The following is a 19,778-nucleotide window of genomic DNA, read 5'->3' as shown; positions in this document are numbered from 1 at the left end:
AGGAGCCCGTCCACCCATGAACAGGTCCTGTAAATTACAATGGCCCTAGCATGAGACTGGCACTCAGTGAACTGCATCTTTATCATTGCCCCCAGAGTTTAGTAAGTTTTTTTCATCGCTACTGATGGAATGACAAAGCTCCATGTTCAAACAGTGAACTTTCACTTACCGCAGCTAACCGTGGGAGAGTCCCAGCTGAGCATGCAGTTTTGCTCCATGGCACCTCATGATCTACAAGAGTTAATATAAATGCATGACGTTGCTTTAAATGGACTTGATTCATATGTCCATGTAGCCCAGCTGGGTGGCAGTGGCTATCCAGAGTCTCAGCCAGGACTATTTTCCAGAGCTATTACCCAAGATCTTTTAAGACCTGGTATTTGCCATAGCTGGGTTTCATGCATCCCCCTCCACCAATTTGCTTTCATGTCAATAAGAGTCATGCATGGGGAATTCAACCTTTGTGAATTCTGATACAAACTGCCCTGATCACTATCTCCCAGACTAAATGTGTGGATCAGAAAACATTGTTATTCTTTGGAGTGAGCACTTCTCCAAATTCTGTAATAAGGTCCTCAGCATATTTTATAATAAAATACATTTAAAAACATAGGAAGCTGCATTAGACCATTGGGTCGATCTTGATCAACATTATCTAATCTGACTGTCAGTAGATCTCTAGGGCAGAGCTTTCCAAACTTTTCATGTTGATGACACACTTTTTAGACATGCATCATTTCGTGACACAGTAATTCAGTTTTGTGGGAATGTTGTGGATAGTAGGAGAGGCTATATTGACTAAATATTATCCTTCCTCACTCATGCTAGTGAGCTAGTAGCAGAGCACATTCCTTTGCACATTGCTGGAAGCAAGTTAACAGTTCGTTAGAATCCTTTAAATTAAGCAATCCAGTCTGGCTTGTCGAGTCTGGATTGTTCCTGTTAAAATTCCCCTTTATTTCCCTCTTAAAATAATAGTAACATGGCAGTCTTCTTTAAAAGTAAGCGTAAAGATGAGTTACATTCAGTTCACAGTAGTTTCCTGAAGGCAGGCTTTAGTTTATAGTTGCAGTTACATTTATAGAGATACAAAGTGTGGCTTCCTCCTCTGTAGGGATGAGCCATGTGGTGCTGGCTGAGAGCCAGCAGAGAGCAAAAGGCAAAATGGAGAGAAGGGCATCAAGAAAGTATCAAGAGGAAGATGGCTGCGTGACTGGCCCTTTTATAGGGTCTACGCCAGGGTCACGCCCCTCTACCTGGTCACACACAGGAGAAGGATGCTCCAGACCATGTGTGACAGGAAGTCCCCTGTCAGTCCACTCTGGGCAAACAGCAAATGTTGTATTTGACTGCTTCAGTGATGTTACATCCCACAAGTTTTACTAGCAAACCAGTGGTTAAACTAACCCTTTCCAGCCCCAGGAGGAGTGCTGCAAGCATTCGTACAACTACACACTGCAGCTGACACACCAATGTGTCCCAACACACAGTTTGGAAAGTTCTGCTCTAGGGTCTCTCCTAGCCCTACCTGGAGATGCCAGGGATTTAACCTGGCACGTTCTGCATGCAAGAAAGGTGCTCTGTCACTGAGTCATGACCTGAGAGCTGCATGCATTGAGTCCAAAGCCATGCAACTCTGATATGGAGCAAGAAATGGACTCATCTATCCGTCCGTCTACCTTCAGATGACGAAGATGAATGATAGAATATGGTCCAACAGTGTTATGTTTTAAAAAAAACAAACTCACAAATGTTACTTTGGATATCATTAATAATATTTATTTTGGAAAAATAGTTTAAAAATGAATTTCTTCATTAACCAAAAAAAAAAGTAAAAAAAAAAACCTCAAATAACATTTTGCACAATATTCCATAAATACATTATATACAAAAAAATATAGTCACATAGACCCGAAGTGCCTTTGTACATATTTACCAAAAAAATTAAATTATAAAAAAGAAACGTCACAAAATACTCAAGCTTTACAAATATCCTGAAAATAATTTTTTTACAGTTTTAAAAAAAATAACACACTTTTCCCCCACCTAGTAAAAACACATTTTAGTATAAAAAGGACAATAAAGGCAGTGTTTGTATCTCTAATTCAAGAAACGACTGGCTCATAAGAATCCAAAAGATACACTTCAGGCAGTGCATGCTTCTTATGTAGGAATTAAGTCCGTTCACTTAAATATATATAGAAAAAAAAGCAACTGACCATAGTGCAATGATAAATAGTCATAAAAGGCAGTGCAACAGGTATCTTTGAACACAGACCCTGGCCTAGTGTCCACCATGTATTATTTGCAGTCACTTTTGCTAACTTCAGTAGAGAACCAGCTCAGCCTGAATTTAGTTTCTCAGCAGCAGTCAGTGAAGGAATCTCTCTCCCTTTCTTGTTCAGCAGCATTCATTGGGGCATATCACCTTTGAAAATTGTTCCAAAACAACAATCTTGCCATATCGTCTTTCCTTTACACCTGCGTAAAGTTGGAGGGAGGGAGAGAAAGCAAGAGTGAATTGATGAAGGTACAAAAGATGAAGGTACAAGACCCTCCCAGTACGATGCCAGATATAGAAAACAGGCGCTTGTCTGGTCACCTGCAGGAAGCAAGCATCTCTTCCAGACAATTAATTTTATGGAAGTTGGTTCTTCCCTTCATGCCCCCAATAAGTACAGGTGGTTTAGCAGTATTTGTGTAGACTAAGCACTTAAGTGGAATTATTTGCAAGGCTATCAGGCAAGAAGGAAGACTGGGAACAACAATTTGCATACAATCTTATACATTCTCATATGCAGATGCCTTGTAGGGTCTCCCCTTGAACCACAGCCTACCGGATGCCTTTCTCTTTAAGGACACATTTGTGATTTCGTACTACTAAAGTACCTAACCTAGTAACTGATGCAATCCACTGGAATCGGTAGGTGGTTTTTCAATAGCAATGGATACACATACAACCTATGGGGCAGTTTCCTTGGAACACAGAAAGCTGCCATTAGTCCATCCATGTCTACACAATAACAGGCTTACCAGCCCTACCTGGAGATCTTGGGAACGGAACCTGGGACCTTCTACATGCAAACCATGTTCTGTACCACCGAGCATAGCTTTATAGGCATCTACTCTGGAATTGCCCTACTTACTTTCCACTGGACTATTCCTATGTACCAAACCAATTAACTCCTCTTCAAGTCCCCAGTTGCAAAGAACAGCTTGAAGAACTGGGTTGCATCGGGAAGAGCAACAGATTGCGGGATTCAATTAAGAACAGCAACTCAAAGCCAGATCCAATTTCAGCTAGTCTAAGCTAGCACAGCATTGGTGAGCGGACGGAATTTGCTGGCTGACTCTAGTTAGCTGGGAAGTTGGATGGGTAAGTTTGCCTTTCGAGCGCATTAGAGAATATACCAACCTCCGTTGCTATGATGCATTCATCTTTCTCTTCTGATATGACATACACCGACTGGTACTTTGTGTCTTTCGAAGTGGAGTATACCGATTCTGGCCGTTTCCTTTCAGACAGTTCACTACAAGCCAAAAAGAAAACAGGAGACAAGGATGAGACGGCTGCTTTGGCGACCAGCTCGAATATGCCACCTGCACTTCGTAAGGGGCATGCTGAAACCACCCCCTGCCACCCTCCTTAACCTACCTCTTTAGTTGTACTGCGCCTTTCTCCTCTGCCTCGGAGTCGTACGTGTCGCACTTAGCTTCACATTTGCTGTGTTCCTCTTTAACAGAGTCCTCATTCTTGAGTTCATGCACCAAATTGTAATCCACTGACGGGTACCGGGCTTTGTAGCCGTTTTTGTCCGCGTTATCGCTGTGGAAGTCCACTTTCTTGTTGGTGTTCTTAATCTGGGTGGCGCCAATGACGCTGATGGAAATGTCCTTCTCTCGCTGGCAGTTGGCCAGGTTGTTCATGGTCTCCGTCTCGCTTCGGCACGGGTCGGGCTGCTGTTGCCTCTTCTGCATTTTGAGCCGGAAGCAGACAACCACAGTGGCGCAGCCCAGCAGCAACATCAGAACCAGGATAATCCCGGCGCATACTGCAATCCATGGGAACTGCGAACTCTGCCCCTCGGTGTACTTCTCAGTGATGTCAACAGTCACTGCCCCCGGAGGCTGTTCGGGGAGCAAAAACTGGCAGTTCAGACCCCCGTAACCACGAGCGCACTCGCACACGTAGCGGTTGTTCCTCTCGTGGCAAGTAGCCCCATTGTGGCAAGGGCTGTGTTCGCACTTGCTGACGGGAGTGCTGCAGTTCTTCCCGCTGTAACCCGGAGGGCAGGTGCAAGAATAATCATTAACCCCATCTTGACAGGTCCCGCCATTCAAGCAAGGAAAGGAAGCACAATCGTCCACATTATCATCGCAGTGTCTTCCGGTGAAGCCAGCCGGACATTGGCATATGTAGGAATTCCCCAGATCAACACACTGGGCTCCTGCAAAACATCAGAGAGGACAAATGAGATCAGTATATAGCCCAGGAGTGACCATTTATAGCATCTGCAAAACTGCCTTTTCGCCAAAGAGCACGTGGGATTTTTCTATTTTTTTTTCTAGCAACAATCCTACGAGGTAGATCTGGCTGAGAAACAGTGACCCAAGCTTCATGGCCAAGTGGGGTCCTGACTCCAGATCTCACAGGGCCAAAGACAAGCCTCTTATCCATTAGACAACACATCTTTTCAGTTCCCAGTCGACAGCATCCTTTAAACAGCCCTGTCAGACCAACAGCTCATCCACCCTTTTGCCAGATCTGCATTTGGATCATATTAATTTCCCTGGGCCCAAGAGCCTTTCACATTGCTCTGAGGATGTGATAATCCGATCTTCTCCACTGAAATGAAACTCGGTTTAAGCAAAATGTCTTTGGTTTTTCCATGCACACTGCAAGATCCAATTCGATGGGTAAGATTGGATTTTCGAGAGGCACAGCCATAGCACAATGAGAAAAGCTTCCAGTCCCATTGGAATTAAATGGTACGCAATATGATCAAAATGCAGGAGAAAGTATGGATAATCCCTGAAGTTATGCAGTATTCACAGCCTCACAGCGTATTGCTTCATTGTGTAGGAAAGCAAGGAAAACATAGCCCAAAGAGCCTTTGTAACGGTAGAAAACGCAGGGGAAGCCCAGTACAATCAAATGTCTTATTACAGGGCTTACTTTCAGCTACAGGATTGCAGCTTCACTCTGACACACATAGTTGGCAGGCTGCCTTCAAGGCATGATGAAACATATTGCCAACTGAGATCCATCAGTACTGAGGCTTTAAAAGGAACTTGTAAAAATAACTTGTAAAAAAAAAAAGAAAAAGATCCACAGGCCTTTAAGGTGTGCTCTGTTATCAGCCAGTTTTATGGTTCTTACTAGAAACAGTTTTGAATCATTTACAATGGGGTGGGGAAACCTCAGGCCTAGGGGTCATATGCAGCTCTCTGGGCCTCACTTTGCAGCCCTGGGGACTCTACCCAGGCCATGTCCTCTTGGCTGCGGCCTCCCTGGTCCTGCTCCACATCTTTCTCTTATGGTTTTACCTGGCTGGAATGTGTCCTGGAAGTGTGATAACACCTTTTGCTTGCCTGGGTGGAGGATGGGGAGTGGCATGCGTCTGGCCACACCTGCTTAAGCCACTTCCATTACTGGTAGGAGGGCCCTGGAAGTTGCCCCCAAGGGAATGTGGTCCCAAGGCTGGAAAAGCTCCCACCAGCTCCCCATTTTATCATGACTACTTCTCGATGAGGTGTGTCTAGGATTCTAGTGGACATTTTGTATTTGGTTGTTATGTGATTTTATTGCTTAGGAGCTGCTCTGGGGGTCTACAGAAAGGCAAGATAAGGATTTGTAAAACAAATAAATGAAATGGTTTTGCGGTTGCCATATTTCACTGCTCCAGCATTTCAAAGGGGTATGTTCTATATAGAAAACAAATGTCCAGATCTGGTGACCCAATTCTTAAACACACAGAGGAGGACATATAGTCAGGGTATCAAGCTGGTCCAGGTCATTTCTTAAAAACTGAACCGCAACAGAATCTGAAGCATAAGCATAACCTTACTTACTAAACTCAAGCCAAAAGTGCAATTAAAAAGAACCATCAGAGAATAGGAAGCAGCCCGTCTGATGCCAATTCCCTCAGCTGAAAAGCAGAAGAACAAACTGGTTCTGCTCTCTACACTCATTGCTTAAGACCATATGACAGGAACAATTTGGGAAGAGCAACAGGCATGGACAGGGGGATTTCTTCTAGACATTTAGCAGAGAGAACCAAGCGGCCATTTCCTAGACTGCACTACCTCAAGCTACTTTGGGGCAGGCATGGGGAGCTGAAGAGAAGAGTTCTCATAGGTGTGAACCTTATATTTAAAAGTTAAAAGCCTGCCTGTACACCACAGGGAGAAGGGGGGGGCAGGAGATGGCTCTCTTTCCTGATATGCTAGGTTTTCCTTGTTTAAGGAGCATTTGGGAGAAAGAACTTCCAAACATGCAACCTTCCAGCCACAGGCCGAGCAGCGATTTATTCAACTGAAAAGGGAAAGCTGACACTGTTGAGAAACACAGCATTTATACTAGGCAAGACAGATGCGCAGAACAATTCTTTGCGTGTCTACTCAGAAGTAAGAGTTACTGAGTTCATTGGGATTTACTCCCAAGTAAACATGCGTAAGACTGCAACTTTTTGAAGTTACACCAAAAGAGTCTTGCTGAGTCAGGCTAGTGGACAACCATACTAGCCATACTGCACCATTTTGCTGCAGGTCCTGTTTATTCTCTGTCTTCCATTTTCAGGGTTCCAGTTATAAACCACCTTGAGCACCTCAGGATAGCCATTGCAAAAATTCTATCCAAAACAAAATGCCCCCTTCAAAAGATGTCTAGCCAATATTCACCCACTGTGAATTTTTAGAAAGATGCTGCGAAGTTTGTGGGTTTTCCCCTCTGACTTGGCACAATCCAACCCAAGGCCACGGCACACTTCAGAGTAAGCCCCACTTGAACAATTTGGGCCTTCCTTCTGAATAAGCATGCATAAGCTGCATACACCTCTCGTGACACCACTTGACTTGGATTGGATCTTACTCTTCCCTCTGCTAAAACGGGAATTCACATTATGGGGCCTTAAGTGAACCTCAATGGGAAGTTCATTCACTTCCCCTGAAAGTTACACAAACTTAAATGGGAAGTTCATTCAACTTTTCATTGACGGTCATGGCAAAATGCTCATTAGTCTTGAACGGATCGGTCAAAGACTGGTTTAGCTTACCATTAGCACAGGGACTGGAGCTGCAATAGTCAATTTTCTTTTCACAGTTAAATCCAGAGTAACCCACTGGGCAACGGCAGCTGTATCCACCTTCCGGGTTGTCTGTGCACCGCCCTCCATTGAAGCACGGACCATCAGCACAAGTCATTGCTCCCAACTCACAGTTTTTACCATAGAAGCCAGGTGGACAGGTACAAGAATAGCTGTTCTCAAGATCCTGTTGCAAAGAAGAGTGTGGTGTTTAGAAGCCTATATTGCATACTGAGATTACCGTAAGCATCTCTTAAAACTACTTTTAATTAATTAATTAATTAATAACATTTTAGAAACTTACAGTACAGCTCCCTCCATTCTTGCAAGGATTGGCATCACATTCATTGATTTCAATCTCACAGTTGGCTCCGGTGTAGCCAGGACGGCAAGAACAGGTGTAGCTCCCTTGGCCAGTGTTGGTACAAGTGGCACCATTCTTGCAAGGCTTGTGGTGTGTACAGTAATTGAGATCTACAGAAGATTAAAAACAAGAGGCATGTCTGTAAGGACACACGGTTTCGCAAGGACATTACACAGCTTCCAGAAGCAACTCCACTGTAAGTTATTCCCAGGTAAGCATGCATAGGATTGCAGTCTTAGTTCAAGGAGGATCAAGTCATGTTACTATGAAAGGTGAAGAACTTACCCTGGTTACAAAAGAGACCGCCCCAGCCTTCCTGACAGTTGCACTGCCACGGCTGTTGACAGGTACCATGAAGGCAACCTGGGTACCGGATGCACTCGTCACAGTAACGCCCCTGCCAACCAACTCGGCATCTATTTTAAAAAAATCAAAAATATCAGACTATCAGTACAGGAAATCCTACCACAAACTGCAAACCCATTGAAGCTAAAAACAAAAACAGAAAACCCCAGGGGGAAAAACTTCCTTAACAATCAAGGAAGCCATATTCCTAAACTATTAATAGATGCTTCTTTCGCAGACTGAATACAGAATTTTCCATTCCATTCAAACTCTTTGATTTGAATGGAACTCATTTCGGAGCATAAAGTGCTTAAGACGGTGGCCTTGGTTTATTATTGATCACACTTCCGCCCTTCCTCCAAGACGTTCTGTGCAGTATACATGGGATGATCCCATTTGATCCCACCAACCCTGTATCTTGAGATATCTCCTAAGGCCAACTATTTTTGTAATTTAGAAGAAATTTAGACCCAGGTCTTTTCCTAAATACGACACTCAATCTTCTATTCTACAGCACGCCAGCTCTCCACTAGATTTGGTTCCTGGAACTGCAATACTCCACTGCTCATTATTGCAGCTATCATTTAAGCGATTGTAATTTTTGCCAGGGCTTCATAAGGTCATCGAATTTGAACTCATTATGGCTGAAATCCTATGCACTCCTGCTAGGAAGTAAGCCTCATCCCAAAACTTCATTTCCTAGTGAAAGCTGAACAAGACAGAGATGTAAGCCCAGACTTCGGGGGGGGGGGGTGTTTCAATTTCTGGATTAATACTTTGACTTCATATTACTGGGACATCTCACCCAACCATCGGGCAAAACTTCTAAGGCATTTCATGTCATCTATTTGGGATTCTCAGATCCAGTCTGCAGGCAGGAGGGCTGGGGTGGGAGGGAGGGGCAGAGGACGAAGAGCTCCGAAAACTTACTTGCATTCCCCAGGCTTGTCGCAAAATCCATGCTGCTCATCACATCCAGGCAAGCAAATTGCTGAAAAACACAAAGGAGCAGAAATGTACAGATAAGCCTTTGGGGGGGGGGAGGGTGGAGTGAGTCAAACTCCTTTCACTAGGGCTGAGTTGGTAACAGCAGCTGAATTAAACTCTGGCGTATTGATCTTGCTTAATAACTGGGTCCTTTACTTATCGCCAGGGATGAACATTCCCCTTAATACAGTTGCCCATGGACAAAAGAGACCTCACAATTGCTCCCGCCCGCCTTTTCTTCCCGGCAAGGGTCAGAAGTCCTCTCCCTCCACCCCCCACCCCGCCAGTCTATGCACACAGCTCCTCCTCTTGCTGTCCTCAGAGTGTGTGTGTGTATGTGTGTGAGTGAGTGAGAGAGAGAGAGAGAGAGCAGATAAGGGTGGACAGCTGGTGTGCAGGGTGCCAGCCAGGACAGCTGCTCTATTGTCTATTCTCTCCCAGCAGCTGCCCCACTGCAACAATACCCCCAACCTCCTGCGGCCAATCAGGGCCAAGATGTGCTTCCCGAACAGCCTATCCCTGCCCAGATCTAATCTATGGCACGCGCAGTGATTTTTCTTCTTATTCAAATAAATAAGTCCAAAGTTCTTTCACACACCCAGAAAGGGAGGCGGGAGCGAAGAGGCCTAGGGAGCGCGCGCACACACACACACACACAGGCAGCAATGGCAAAGAAGTAAGCAGGCCAGCAGGAGGGAAGACTTCTGCTCATTACTTTGCCTGGTTATGGAACTCATTAAGCAGGCACTGCAAGTTTTAATTCAACAAAGCAAGCCAGAGACAATGACGAGCCCCAGAGAAGGAGAAACAGAAGACGAGGAAAAGCTGGGCCGATAATCAGACTGTCTCAAAAAAAGTGAACTGAATGGGCAGCGGGAGTGGGGGTGGGGAGGGCAAGCAGGCCTGTGAGGAAAGCCTGCAGTTTGTTTATTTATTTCCTCGGCTTCTAGGGTGACATCACCCCCATTGGTCAAAAAAAAAGGTGGCATGTATTCTAACTCGCTCCTCAAACTCAGCTTATTAAAAAGAAAAAGAAGGACGGAGACACAGTCAGTCTACACCAGTAATACAAAGGGGCTTCAGAAGGCAACATCAACTAAGGAGTCAAAGGCAAAAATTTTCCTAAAGCCGTTTCATTCTGCGCTCCTCCATGTCTAATGCGAAAGGAGGAGGAGGCAAGAAGACTAAGTGTTATGATGGGAAACACAAGCCCTCTGTTCGCTGCATTGGCTCAGACTTCTGCCCACCCTCTCTGAACAGATACTGAGCCTGGGCAGTGTCAATCCATTCAACAGTGTTTTCTTTAAAAAAAAAAAAAGCACACACATACAAACAGCGGCAATTACATTGGACACATCTTATCATAATGGCAAGGATCCAACGTACTACTTTAGACACACCCAAGGGCTTGGGGCATGCCCAGTGGCCTTTGTAAGCTTTTGTTTTCTTTTGAATAGCACACAGCCATACCATATCACAATCTGCTTTTGGAAGTTCCCTCAGGTGGCATGGTGGAGTGCCAAACCCATTGGAACATGTGGAGCTTGTGGGGTGCAACTTTCAGATCCTGGTTTGTTGATGTTTTGGTACAGCTCCAGGCCATTTTTTGGAGTTATTGGCATCCCTGGCTCACTAGGTTTGGACAAGGACATTCAAATTTCTCTTGCCAGGCTATAAAATGTACCCACATGCCTCCAAACTCCTGTGGGGATCCATGGAAGGGCAAGGGGAGAACAGTCCTCCTACCACCAATGAACTATAATCCCCCAATTCCCACCTTTTTTAAATTAAAAAAAAAGGTTATAACATTTGTAGATCCCAAGAAAGGAGACAATATGTGCAGAGACTCCTCATTTTTGATGAGCACCTAACCTGCCCACTGCCTTTTAGTGTTCCACCCCAAGAAAATACACCCCCCCCAAAAAAAAAGGTCCTATGGACACCCATGTTTCCTCCACTATCATTACTGCTATCAATGACATTACCAAAACTGAAACTAAGAACTCAAAAACTAAATAAGACCTTTAAAAAAACAACCATGTGGGATGCAATTCAGATGTCACTGAAGTCAAGGAAAGAATGCTCACTGACTTTAGTGTGGGGGTTGCATTTTCCACACCTTCAAGTGAACCAAATTCAACACTTCCCTTGAATTTCTCTCTCTGTGTGCCTGGTGTGTTTGTTCTTTACTCCTCCCACAATTATGCTGGCCTGATCTTTGGGAGAGGGGGATAGTCTTTAACAACTTTAAAGTGCCAAGTGCAGAAATGCAGCTGTCAATCAGCAGAATGACTTTTAGGAATGTTTCAATGCCTGTCCTTGATTTCCATCTTTGTTTTGTGTACATCTATCTATCTATCTATCTATCTATCTATCATCTATCTATCTGTGCTTCCTCCCAGAGGAGCCTGGGTGGCAGAGGGTGATATATCAGAGTGCAGGGTGGTAGGGGCTAACCTTGGACCCTCCAGGTGTTTGAGGACCTCTGGTTTGAAGCTGGGGTGGGTGGAGGCAGAGGTTCCCCACCCCTTTTAGAGAATGTTGGCATTCTGAGTTGGAAATGTCAATGCAAATTTAGCATACTGACTCTAGCACTTAATGCTACCATGAGCCTTAACTCTTATGCAATAATAGGGAAAGTCCTCCCTCTGCTAATAAAACAAGAAGCTGTGGCTGAAAAAAGGGGGAAAACTGATTGGGCTGCTAAATAGTGATTAAACTATTTGACTACATTTGGTTCATAGGTTTGCTATGCAATGTGCATGCTAAATAACTAAGAGGGGATTAGCTATATTAGACTTGACACTATTGATTAACAATCATGTCATGTCACACAGGGCAAGAACTTGGTGAAGCTGTATGCATGTTAATGTGCATTACAAGCAATTCTATGCATATTTACTCTGAAGTAAGTATCTCTGTGTTCAATGGTCCTTTACTCTCTGGCAAATGTGTTTGGGACTGCAGCCTAATCTATTGTATGTATAGAATGTGTTTACTGTTTACGTTAGTGGATGTTCTTAATTTTTTTGGAATTTGGCAAATGTTTAAAGAATGAAAAAGAACTAAAAGTCAAGAATGTGTTGCAGGCACTGCCATAAATTCTGTAAATTAATAGTAAGTCTGATACCCTATAGTAGGAAAAAGCAGCATGTCATGTCACATTTATTGGTGTATTTGTTCAGAAAAGCACTTGCTGCAAAATTGCCAATTCGGCTACATGCACAATTTGGCTACATCACAGCCAATAGATAAGACAGGCTGCAGGAATTTTGTAGAAATGTGTATGTTTTAATGTGTACTATAATGCTATTAGCCCAACTAGTAACATAATACTATGTTAGTCAGACCCATTGGATGCCACTGTTCACCTACCATTAAAGGTGGAGTTAGGAATTCTGTATCTGCTAGGCGTGGGGTGGGAATAAAATGCTCTAAATATTTGTCCAAACCTTCTATATAGCTCCCATCATTATTTTGCTGATTTGCCCTGAAGGTGATGTTTATTTTAGGTCAGGTTCCTGAATTCTGCACCTTTGGATTTTCGTTGGCAATTTTTAAGGATCCAATCCAGCCAGTGTCAAGCACTTTCAAATTCCACTGATTTCAGTGGGACAGCCAGGAACCTGTTTTACTCTCCCAATAAAAGTCATGCAAATCCAAAGTGTTGGCTGCATCATGTCCATAACTTTGCTGACAGGAAGTCTCCTAATGCCTTGGCACCTTCTACTTTTTCTAGGAGCTCATCGATCTATTGCCACCAAAAAGAAGTGTCCAATATTATTTGCTGTTTAGTGTACAAAGCATTTTTTTTTGGTAATTCTAATATATTTTATCCTTATTCCTTAAGAACTACAGATTCAGGATTTAAATTTTAAATTTCCTTCGATACGATACGATACCTTTATTGTCATTGTCCCTTTCATTATATTATTGTTGGTATGTGGCTTTTTTAAATTCTCCCTAGCAAGCACACTCGTTTCTGAATGGGACATGTTTGCACCAATGCATGAGCGGGGAAGAGAGAGAGAATCGGTGGCACCAAAGAACTTTAGAAAGACAAATGAGGATTTCCTTGAGGACACTCACGGTCAGTGCAGTACTGCCCCTTCCAGCCAGGATTGCAGACCTTCTCTCCACGCTCTCCACAAGTGAAGTGGCCAAAGGCATCATCCCTGGGGCGGCAGAAGACAGAACAGCCCTCTCCGTAGTAGTGCTCATCACACACAAAACGGTAGGAATACTTGAGGTCAGTGCGGCCACTGCTGTGCAGGTCCTGGGACCATTCTTCGCCAACAGTCAAATGTCTCTGCGTAGCCAGGCGGCTAATGAGGCGTTCTGGATTCTCTGCAAAACAGAAGGCAGAGGGTGGGGGAGCAGAGCGAGAGAGAGAGAGAGAGAGAGAGAACAGGAATGCAGTTAAATAAATTGAAAGCTTAAGATTACACTGGAAATTTAGAGTAGTTCAGGGAGGGGTGAGAATTTTTAAGCAGGTATGGAAAAGCTATAGGTTGCCACTGATCCAGGTAGAATTGTCCCACTGACTCCAATGGGACTTCCTTAGAAGTAAGTGGCTGCTATTGGGACTGGAAAAGTTCACTAACTGGAAAAGCAGGCATATCATGGACCCATAAAGCAACAGTCCTGAGTGGAACTTGGAAAAAGCCATTTACCTGTGTTGAGATCATCAGGGGAGTCTGTGTGCAGCGCTTCAATGATGAGAGAGAAAGTGCCCTGGAAAATAAGATTTTTAAAGAACACAGAGAAAACAATGAGAGCAAACATCTACAGTCAGCAGAAATAATATGGTCACAGGAGGGGCAGGAATATGTGTGCCCAGCCAGCGTGACTCTCTGATCCCCTGACTCCAGCCTGTTTTCACTTTCCTCAAGGAAATGGCAGAGCTTTTTGAAAAGTTGCTTCCTGGCCTGTTTTTTCAGCCTGCTCCGCACAGGATGTGGTGTTAAAAAGGAGCAGAGAGGGGAAAGTGGGGGAGGGAGCGGGAGAAGGGGCATCACTGTCAGCCTTCGCACTTTTTCTCTGCACACTGCCTGAGAGGTAATGGGCTGGAGGAGGAGATAGCGGGGTAGATGAAGCCTTTGGGAATTCCGGGCAGAAATGACAATGACATAGCCATTTCCATAATGGAAAGACAGGGAGAATGGAGTCGCAGTAAAGTATGTGCAGCCACCCCTATTATCACCCTCCCTCCAGCTGACTGGCTGAGGCCACTAATGAGACACAAGCTGGCCCTGCCAACAGTATTGCGAGGTCAGAACTGCTCTCTCTGGAACACTAATCTGGCTTCACTCCTCGGAAAGCAGGGAGTTGCAGATACATGATGACACTAATGTGCCGATTCTGGACCAAAAGGATGCAGCCTTGAAGTCAGGAGGTCGCTTTGCATTAAAAAGCATCTAGCAACCTTGGCAGCGGCAATCAGCCATTAGCTTGGCAGCAGCATAAGCAAGGTCTCAAGGAGCAAGGGCATATCGTGGGGAGTTGGGGAGAAGCCTGGATTTGTGAAGCAGACACTCTTTTGAGCTGCGCTGTTGCATCAAAGGCTACAAATAAACACACACACACACACACACAAAGCTCTCTTCCCGATTCCATCCCTGCTTCTGAATCCACAGTCCCACCCCAGTGCCCTAACCCCATCCGAGTCTTGACAAGCACTGGAAAGGTTAAAACGCCTAGTTAAAAAGCAAGTTCCCCCCAGTCTTCTGCAGCAGCCTTATCTGACCATGAGCATGCGCTCACTAATCTGGAATCCTAAAAGTGCACTTACACACAGGGAACGGCAATTCTAATCTGCATTTGTTCAAACAACACTAGGGGGGCGTAGTTAAAAGTGTTTTGTAAACAGGGAGACCAAAGAGGAAAGCGATGGCTCCTTTCCTTAGCTTGCGCTGCTCTCCCCCTCCCCCCCCCGCAGCCTCCCTGTTCTTTACCCCCCGTAACGGAGGCCGGGTGAACTTACCGGCCAGGTGAAGCCGAAGGGGAAGCGGATGGGGTTGCTGAAGGAGGGGTCGCTGCTGGCGGCGTTGTCGGGCACGCTGAAGGAGTTGGCCCCCAGCACCGGGGTGATGGAGCTGCCGTAGGTGCAAGGCGGCTCCGGGGACACGCTGGCTTGGTAGTGCTTGAGGCAGACGCGGAAGAAGGTCTTGCAGTCGCACTGCTGCAGCCCAGGCGCCGCGCCGCCCCTGGGCACGGCGCCGCCGAAACCCTCCCGGCAGCAGTTGCGGTTGCCCAGAAGCCCCTTCTTGTTGACGAACTCCTGCAGCTTCAACTCGAACACGCCGGAGCTCCAGACCTGCAGGAGGAAGCAGGAGCGGGAGCCACCATTAGCAACTTAGGGGGGGGGACGTGGGGGGAGCTCTTGGCCCTCGGAAATGGAGCCGCAAATTGGCGATTGGGAGGCGAGCGCCCAGAGGGGGGCGGAGCAAATTTATCAATGGAAGTTCTGCGCTGATTCCAGGCAAGGCGGCGCGCGGGGGGGGGGGGGGACAGCGGCTGCGTTCGCGCAACGCGCCCCCCGCAGAGCACAGTGGCCAGGCCCCCCGCCGCGTCGAACGCAGCCGCCGAATTGTCAATGGCGAAGCTCCCCATTGATGGCACCTCGCGGCGCTCCGACAGGGGGCACCTGCGCAGCCGAGTTCGCGTGCCCCGAGTACCGGAGTTCCGCTAATACTGGGGCGCCAGCAAAGCCACCGAGGTGAACTCTCGTTCTCTCTGTGCCGCGCGCGTGTATGTGTGAACGCGAGCGCGAGCGTGCAGACGGTTCTCCACTAAAGCGAGGGAGGGGGGGCGACAGGAACCCATAGGGTGGGGGAGAGAAGGGCAACGCTTCGTTACAGATCGCCACCACCCTCCGCCCTCGGTAGCCCTTCAAGTTTCCCGGAGAGGTGCAACGCGCCAACTTTTCCTATCTACGATGCCTTGCGGGTTTCAAGAGGTTTGTCAACACGACCGCACGCGCGCAGACATGCATTATATACAGCCGGTGCTTACCTGGCAGGGAAACTGAAGCACGCAAAAGACCACTAGAGTCAGCGTGGACTGGCCTCCCATTCTGAGAGGGAGTGAGTTGCCCGAGGGGAGATATTGGGGCTTCTTTCCTTGCCGTCCCTTGGGGAAAAGGCAACTCCAACACAACAGGGGCGTCTTGACAAGATGATGGGTCCCGACAAACCTCTCGCTCCCTAGCCCGGCCGGAGGGGAATTAGAAGGGAGATGTGCGAGTTTCAAGTCTCTAGCTCTTTTCCCGTCGATGCGGATTTCGATACGCCCTTTGGATGACTGACAGCTCTTTGGGAGGCGATTGTTTTTAAAGATGAATTAGGCTCGAGGCGCAACTTTTACCCTCCTCTCGGCTTTTCCTCTTCCCGGCGACAGTTCTGGGCGGCTTCGTTGCGCTTCGCTCCTCTGCTCCCACCAAAGGAAGAGAAGAGCCACTTAATTCCCAGAGGCGGAGAAAAGGCTCCCCAAAGCAGATTAAAATAATCAACGATCTGGAAATCCCTCCGGGGACGAGAAGGAGATAATTCCCGGTGGCTTCAGGCGAAGAGGGCAAGAGGGGTTTTGCTTTGGGCTGGTGGTCTGGGGGATTTTTCCCCCTCTCTTTTTTTAAAGGGGCGGCGGTTTGGGCGGGCGTGTGTTTAAGCTTTGCAGTGGGTTGTCAAGCAGCCGCCTTCAAATCCCCCGGCTTGCTGGTCGCCACTTTCTGGCAGAGACCTGCGATCAGTCTGTTTCGTTTTCTTGAAGGAATCCAAGACCCCGGAAAAAAAAGGAAGGCAAAAGAGGCTCGTCTTGTTTCAGCAGCTACTCGAGAGCAGCTGACTGGCGGCGCCCGCGTGAGAGTGTGCGCGCTTCCCGGGTCTCCCCTCTGTGGTTCTAGGTGTGGGTGATCTTTGCTTTCGCCTTGGATCTGGCAGGCTGTCGGCTTTCCCCCCCTCTCTTGTCCCCCCCTTTTTTTTTGCTCGCTCGCTTGCTCTGTAGCGCTACGGATCTGCCTGCGGTCGGGCGCCTGCCTGCCTTATATCTCGCCGGCCGCCTGCATAGCTAATGAGATGCAAATGAGCAGCCCCCCAATCTGGCGAGAGCGGCCACAAAGGAACCACTTTTCCAAGCCCTCCTCTCAATGGATCGCCAAATGGTCAGTGAGCTGTAAAATGGGCAACCCTCCGCCTCTTCCCCTCCCCTGCGGCTCTCACCAAAAAAGTGAGGGGGGGTTCATTTACATTCCTGCAAATTTGGAAGCTGCAAGAATCAACCTTCTCTCTCCCCCCCCCCCTTTTCCCTTCTGCTTTCAGGGGACGGTCACACCCAGACACACACGACCGACCTCTCTTCCACTCACGTCTGAACGTTATAAGCGCAGGAGAAACTGAGGCTCCCGCAGGAAAACAAGCCGAGACTCAGAACGTCTTGAAAGGTGTAAATGTAACACGCACGTTTTTGTTTTGTTTTTTAAAGCACATTCTTGGCAACGACATCTATCCGCCGCTAAGGATATCCTTCAACCGAGGGAAGGAACCAGATCAGCGTTACGCCCGGCTGAAACCGAATACCTTGAACCTGGCACGTGGGGCCACTGTGATATTTTTGAGGGTTTATAAATGCCCCCATCTGGAGGAGGGAGGAGAGCGAGCGAGACAATCGCGGCGAGCAAAGTTGTAGTTGTGGGGTGTGTTCTTTTAAAGTTCCCTTCAACGCGGCTACCTATGTGAGAGGTGTTCTTGGGGGAGCAAACCGGGGGGCGGCGGCGGCGGCGGGAAATAAATTTCGAGGACGCGGCAGGACCTCCTGGATGGGTTTAAGTTCCCCAAAGTATCGAGAGCACTTCGGAATCTGCGCGCTCCCTTTGCTGATCATTATGCGGCACACACCCCCGAGACTCTCATGCTCAAACAATCCGGGAAAGACCCATGTGTTAAGTTCCAGGCGGGGGAGATGCGGGGGGGGGGGGGAGCTTGGCTGGGTAAACAGTCCTGCTTTTTAAAGACCCAAAAAGAAACACACACCCCTCCTCCCTTCCCCTGGATTCTTGGTGAACTGCATGGAACGGCTCCACTTCCCCTAGGATGATGAGGATGATGATGAAGACGATCGCCATTCCTTTTTCACTCTGTCTCTCTGCCTTTTTCCTCCTTGAAGCTTAGTTTTTCATTTTTTTGAAGGGAAAAAAAGTGAGTTTGGTGTGTGTCGTTCGCGTGGCTGTCATTAAGGCAGTTTGTTATTATGTGAGGCCTGCATCAGTTGGCCCTTTGTGCTCTCAGCTGTATGGTAATGTAGGCAGCACCTGCTCCTTGCACAATACAAACGAGAGAAAGAGCTCCCCTCGGCGCACGCTACTGCCTCTACAACAATGTGCACACATTTTTAAAGAAATCCCTTCCAGCCTTCCTTCCCCTCCCTACCTAAAAAAAAAAAAACTTTATGCCAACCGTCACCTTATTATTATTTTTTACACATCCATCAGACACTGGAGCTTTTGTGTTGGTTAACACACACACACACGGGGGATGCTGCTGCTGATGGAGCAAGTCTTCTTAGTCTCCCTTGCTTCCTGATGGTAGAAGCGTAGGATTTGAACACACAAAGTTTGAAGGTGACTAATTTCGACTTGATGAGGAAAGGGAGGGGGCCCGAGGAGACAGAGAAGGCGACTCTCCCCCCCCCCCACTCCACTCTCCCCGCCTTCCTTGGTTTGGGCCTTGTTACAAAACACCTCTGTAAACAAGCAAACAGCAAAGGCTAGCCTGGTGTGCTTCATTGGGATGCAAGGTGTAACTGTCTGTGTAAATGTCATTTGAATTGCAACAGAGCTTTTCAGGGGGATGCTTAAGCTGGTGGGCAAGGGAGAGTATTGGGCCACAATGGGTGCCCTGTAGGTATGGCTTGCTCATTCTTCTTTATGGCCACTTTGGAAGCGTGTTTTTGCAGGAGCAAATGTGACTTTCATTGAAGCAGATGTCTTGATCAGAAATTATTTTACCATGGAGGGAAGTGGGGGAGGGGGCACGAAAGGAGGGGGGGTACACACACAATCTAAAACACTTCTTCAAGTTGCTGGTGAAGGTCAGTTAAAAGAAAATCACTATTTGAATGTGCATGGAAGAAGATGAGTCTGTCATTCCAAGCCGTTGACATTGCCATTAAACCTGGAGACTTCCAACTGAATATAGTAGGCCAGTATTGATTCTGCAACAGACATTGGCCCCTAAACACACAGTTCCTCCCTGCAAAGTAGCAACAGATTTGGTCCTTCCTTGCATTGATTCACACATTAGAGAGGCAGCCTGGCTCAGTGGCAGAGCACATCCTTTGCAAGCAGAAGGTCCTGGCTTTGGTCTCAGGTATCTGGGCTGGCATGGGCCTGCTTGAGGACCATTCTCAGCCCTGCCAGAAGATGGTACCAGGCCAGACTTGGTATAAGGCAACTTTGCGGAGTCCTCTTACTCTAAGCTGACTTTGCCTTTATTTAAACCCTCAACATGCTTAGTCAGCCATGTCAGGAATTCCTGCTGGATAACTTTTCTACGCGGACTGGCAGCAAGTTTCAGAAAGGGGACCTCCCAGATCCTACCTGGAGATACTAGCGAGTGAGCCTGGGACCTTCTGTATGCAGAGCAGAAGCTGAGCTACAGCCAATGTTGTCTTGCTAGATCAGACAACAGCCATCGCGTGCAGCATTCCAAGAGATGCCTTCTGGAAATTCACAAGAAGTCATTGAGGGAGATAACTCAGAGAGAGATTTCACCTTTCATACCCTT

The 19,778-nt window shown here is 47.0% G+C and overlaps 1 protein-coding gene and 1 long non-coding RNA gene across 2 annotated transcripts; one reads left to right on the top strand and one right to left on the bottom strand.

Annotated features, from left to right (window-relative positions):
• Window positions 1-1,757: 1,757 nt before the first annotated feature.
• On the bottom strand, window positions 1,758-16,956 carry DLL1 (delta like canonical Notch ligand 1). Its single transcript, XM_028723963.2, has 11 exons — window positions 16,015-16,956; window positions 14,984-15,316; window positions 13,674-13,734; window positions 13,090-13,347; window positions 8,944-9,004; window positions 7,954-8,084; window positions 7,609-7,778; window positions 7,275-7,491; window positions 3,656-4,448; window positions 3,416-3,530; window positions 1,758-2,481 (listed from the first exon to the last, which is right to left on the bottom strand). Exons 1-11 carry the CDS (start codon window positions 16,072-16,074, stop codon window positions 2,476-2,478), a joined length of 2,205 nt encoding a protein of 734 aa, XP_028579796.1. The 5' UTR covers window positions 16,075-16,956; the 3' UTR covers window positions 1,758-2,475.
• A 77-nt stretch (window positions 16,957-17,033) lies between these two features.
• Window positions 17,034-19,185, top strand: LOC144327247 (uncharacterized). The gene is made up of 2 exons (XR_013392197.1): window positions 17,034-17,158; window positions 17,316-19,185. It is a non-coding gene; the product is annotated as an uncharacterized LOC144327247 (long non-coding RNA).
• The last annotated feature ends 593 nt before the right edge of the window (window positions 19,186-19,778 follow it).

The sequence above is a fragment of the Podarcis muralis genome, chromosome 3 (genome assembly GCF_964188315.1).
Source record: "Podarcis muralis chromosome 3, rPodMur119.hap1.1, whole genome shotgun sequence".
Classification (NCBI taxonomy): Eukaryota; Metazoa; Chordata; class Lepidosauria; order Squamata; family Lacertidae; genus Podarcis; species Podarcis muralis.
Note: the sequence above shows the minus strand (reverse complement) of the source record. Positions and strands in the feature narration are given on the sequence as shown.

Bases quoted from the DNA above. Each gene is read 5' to 3' on its own strand.
- DLL1 (XM_028723963.2), bottom strand. From the start codon at position 16,074: ATGGGAGGCCAGTCCACGCTGACTCTAGTGGTCTTTTGCGTGCTTCAG. The intron at 15,317-16,014 runs GTAAGCACCGGC...TTCCTCCTGCAG, and splicing joins TGCTTCAGTTTCCCTGCCAG to GTCTGGAGCTCCGGCGTGTT. The intron at 7,492-7,608 runs GTAAGTTTCTAA...TCTTTGCAACAG, and splicing joins AGAATGGAGGGAGCTGTACT to GATCTTGAGAACAGCTATTC.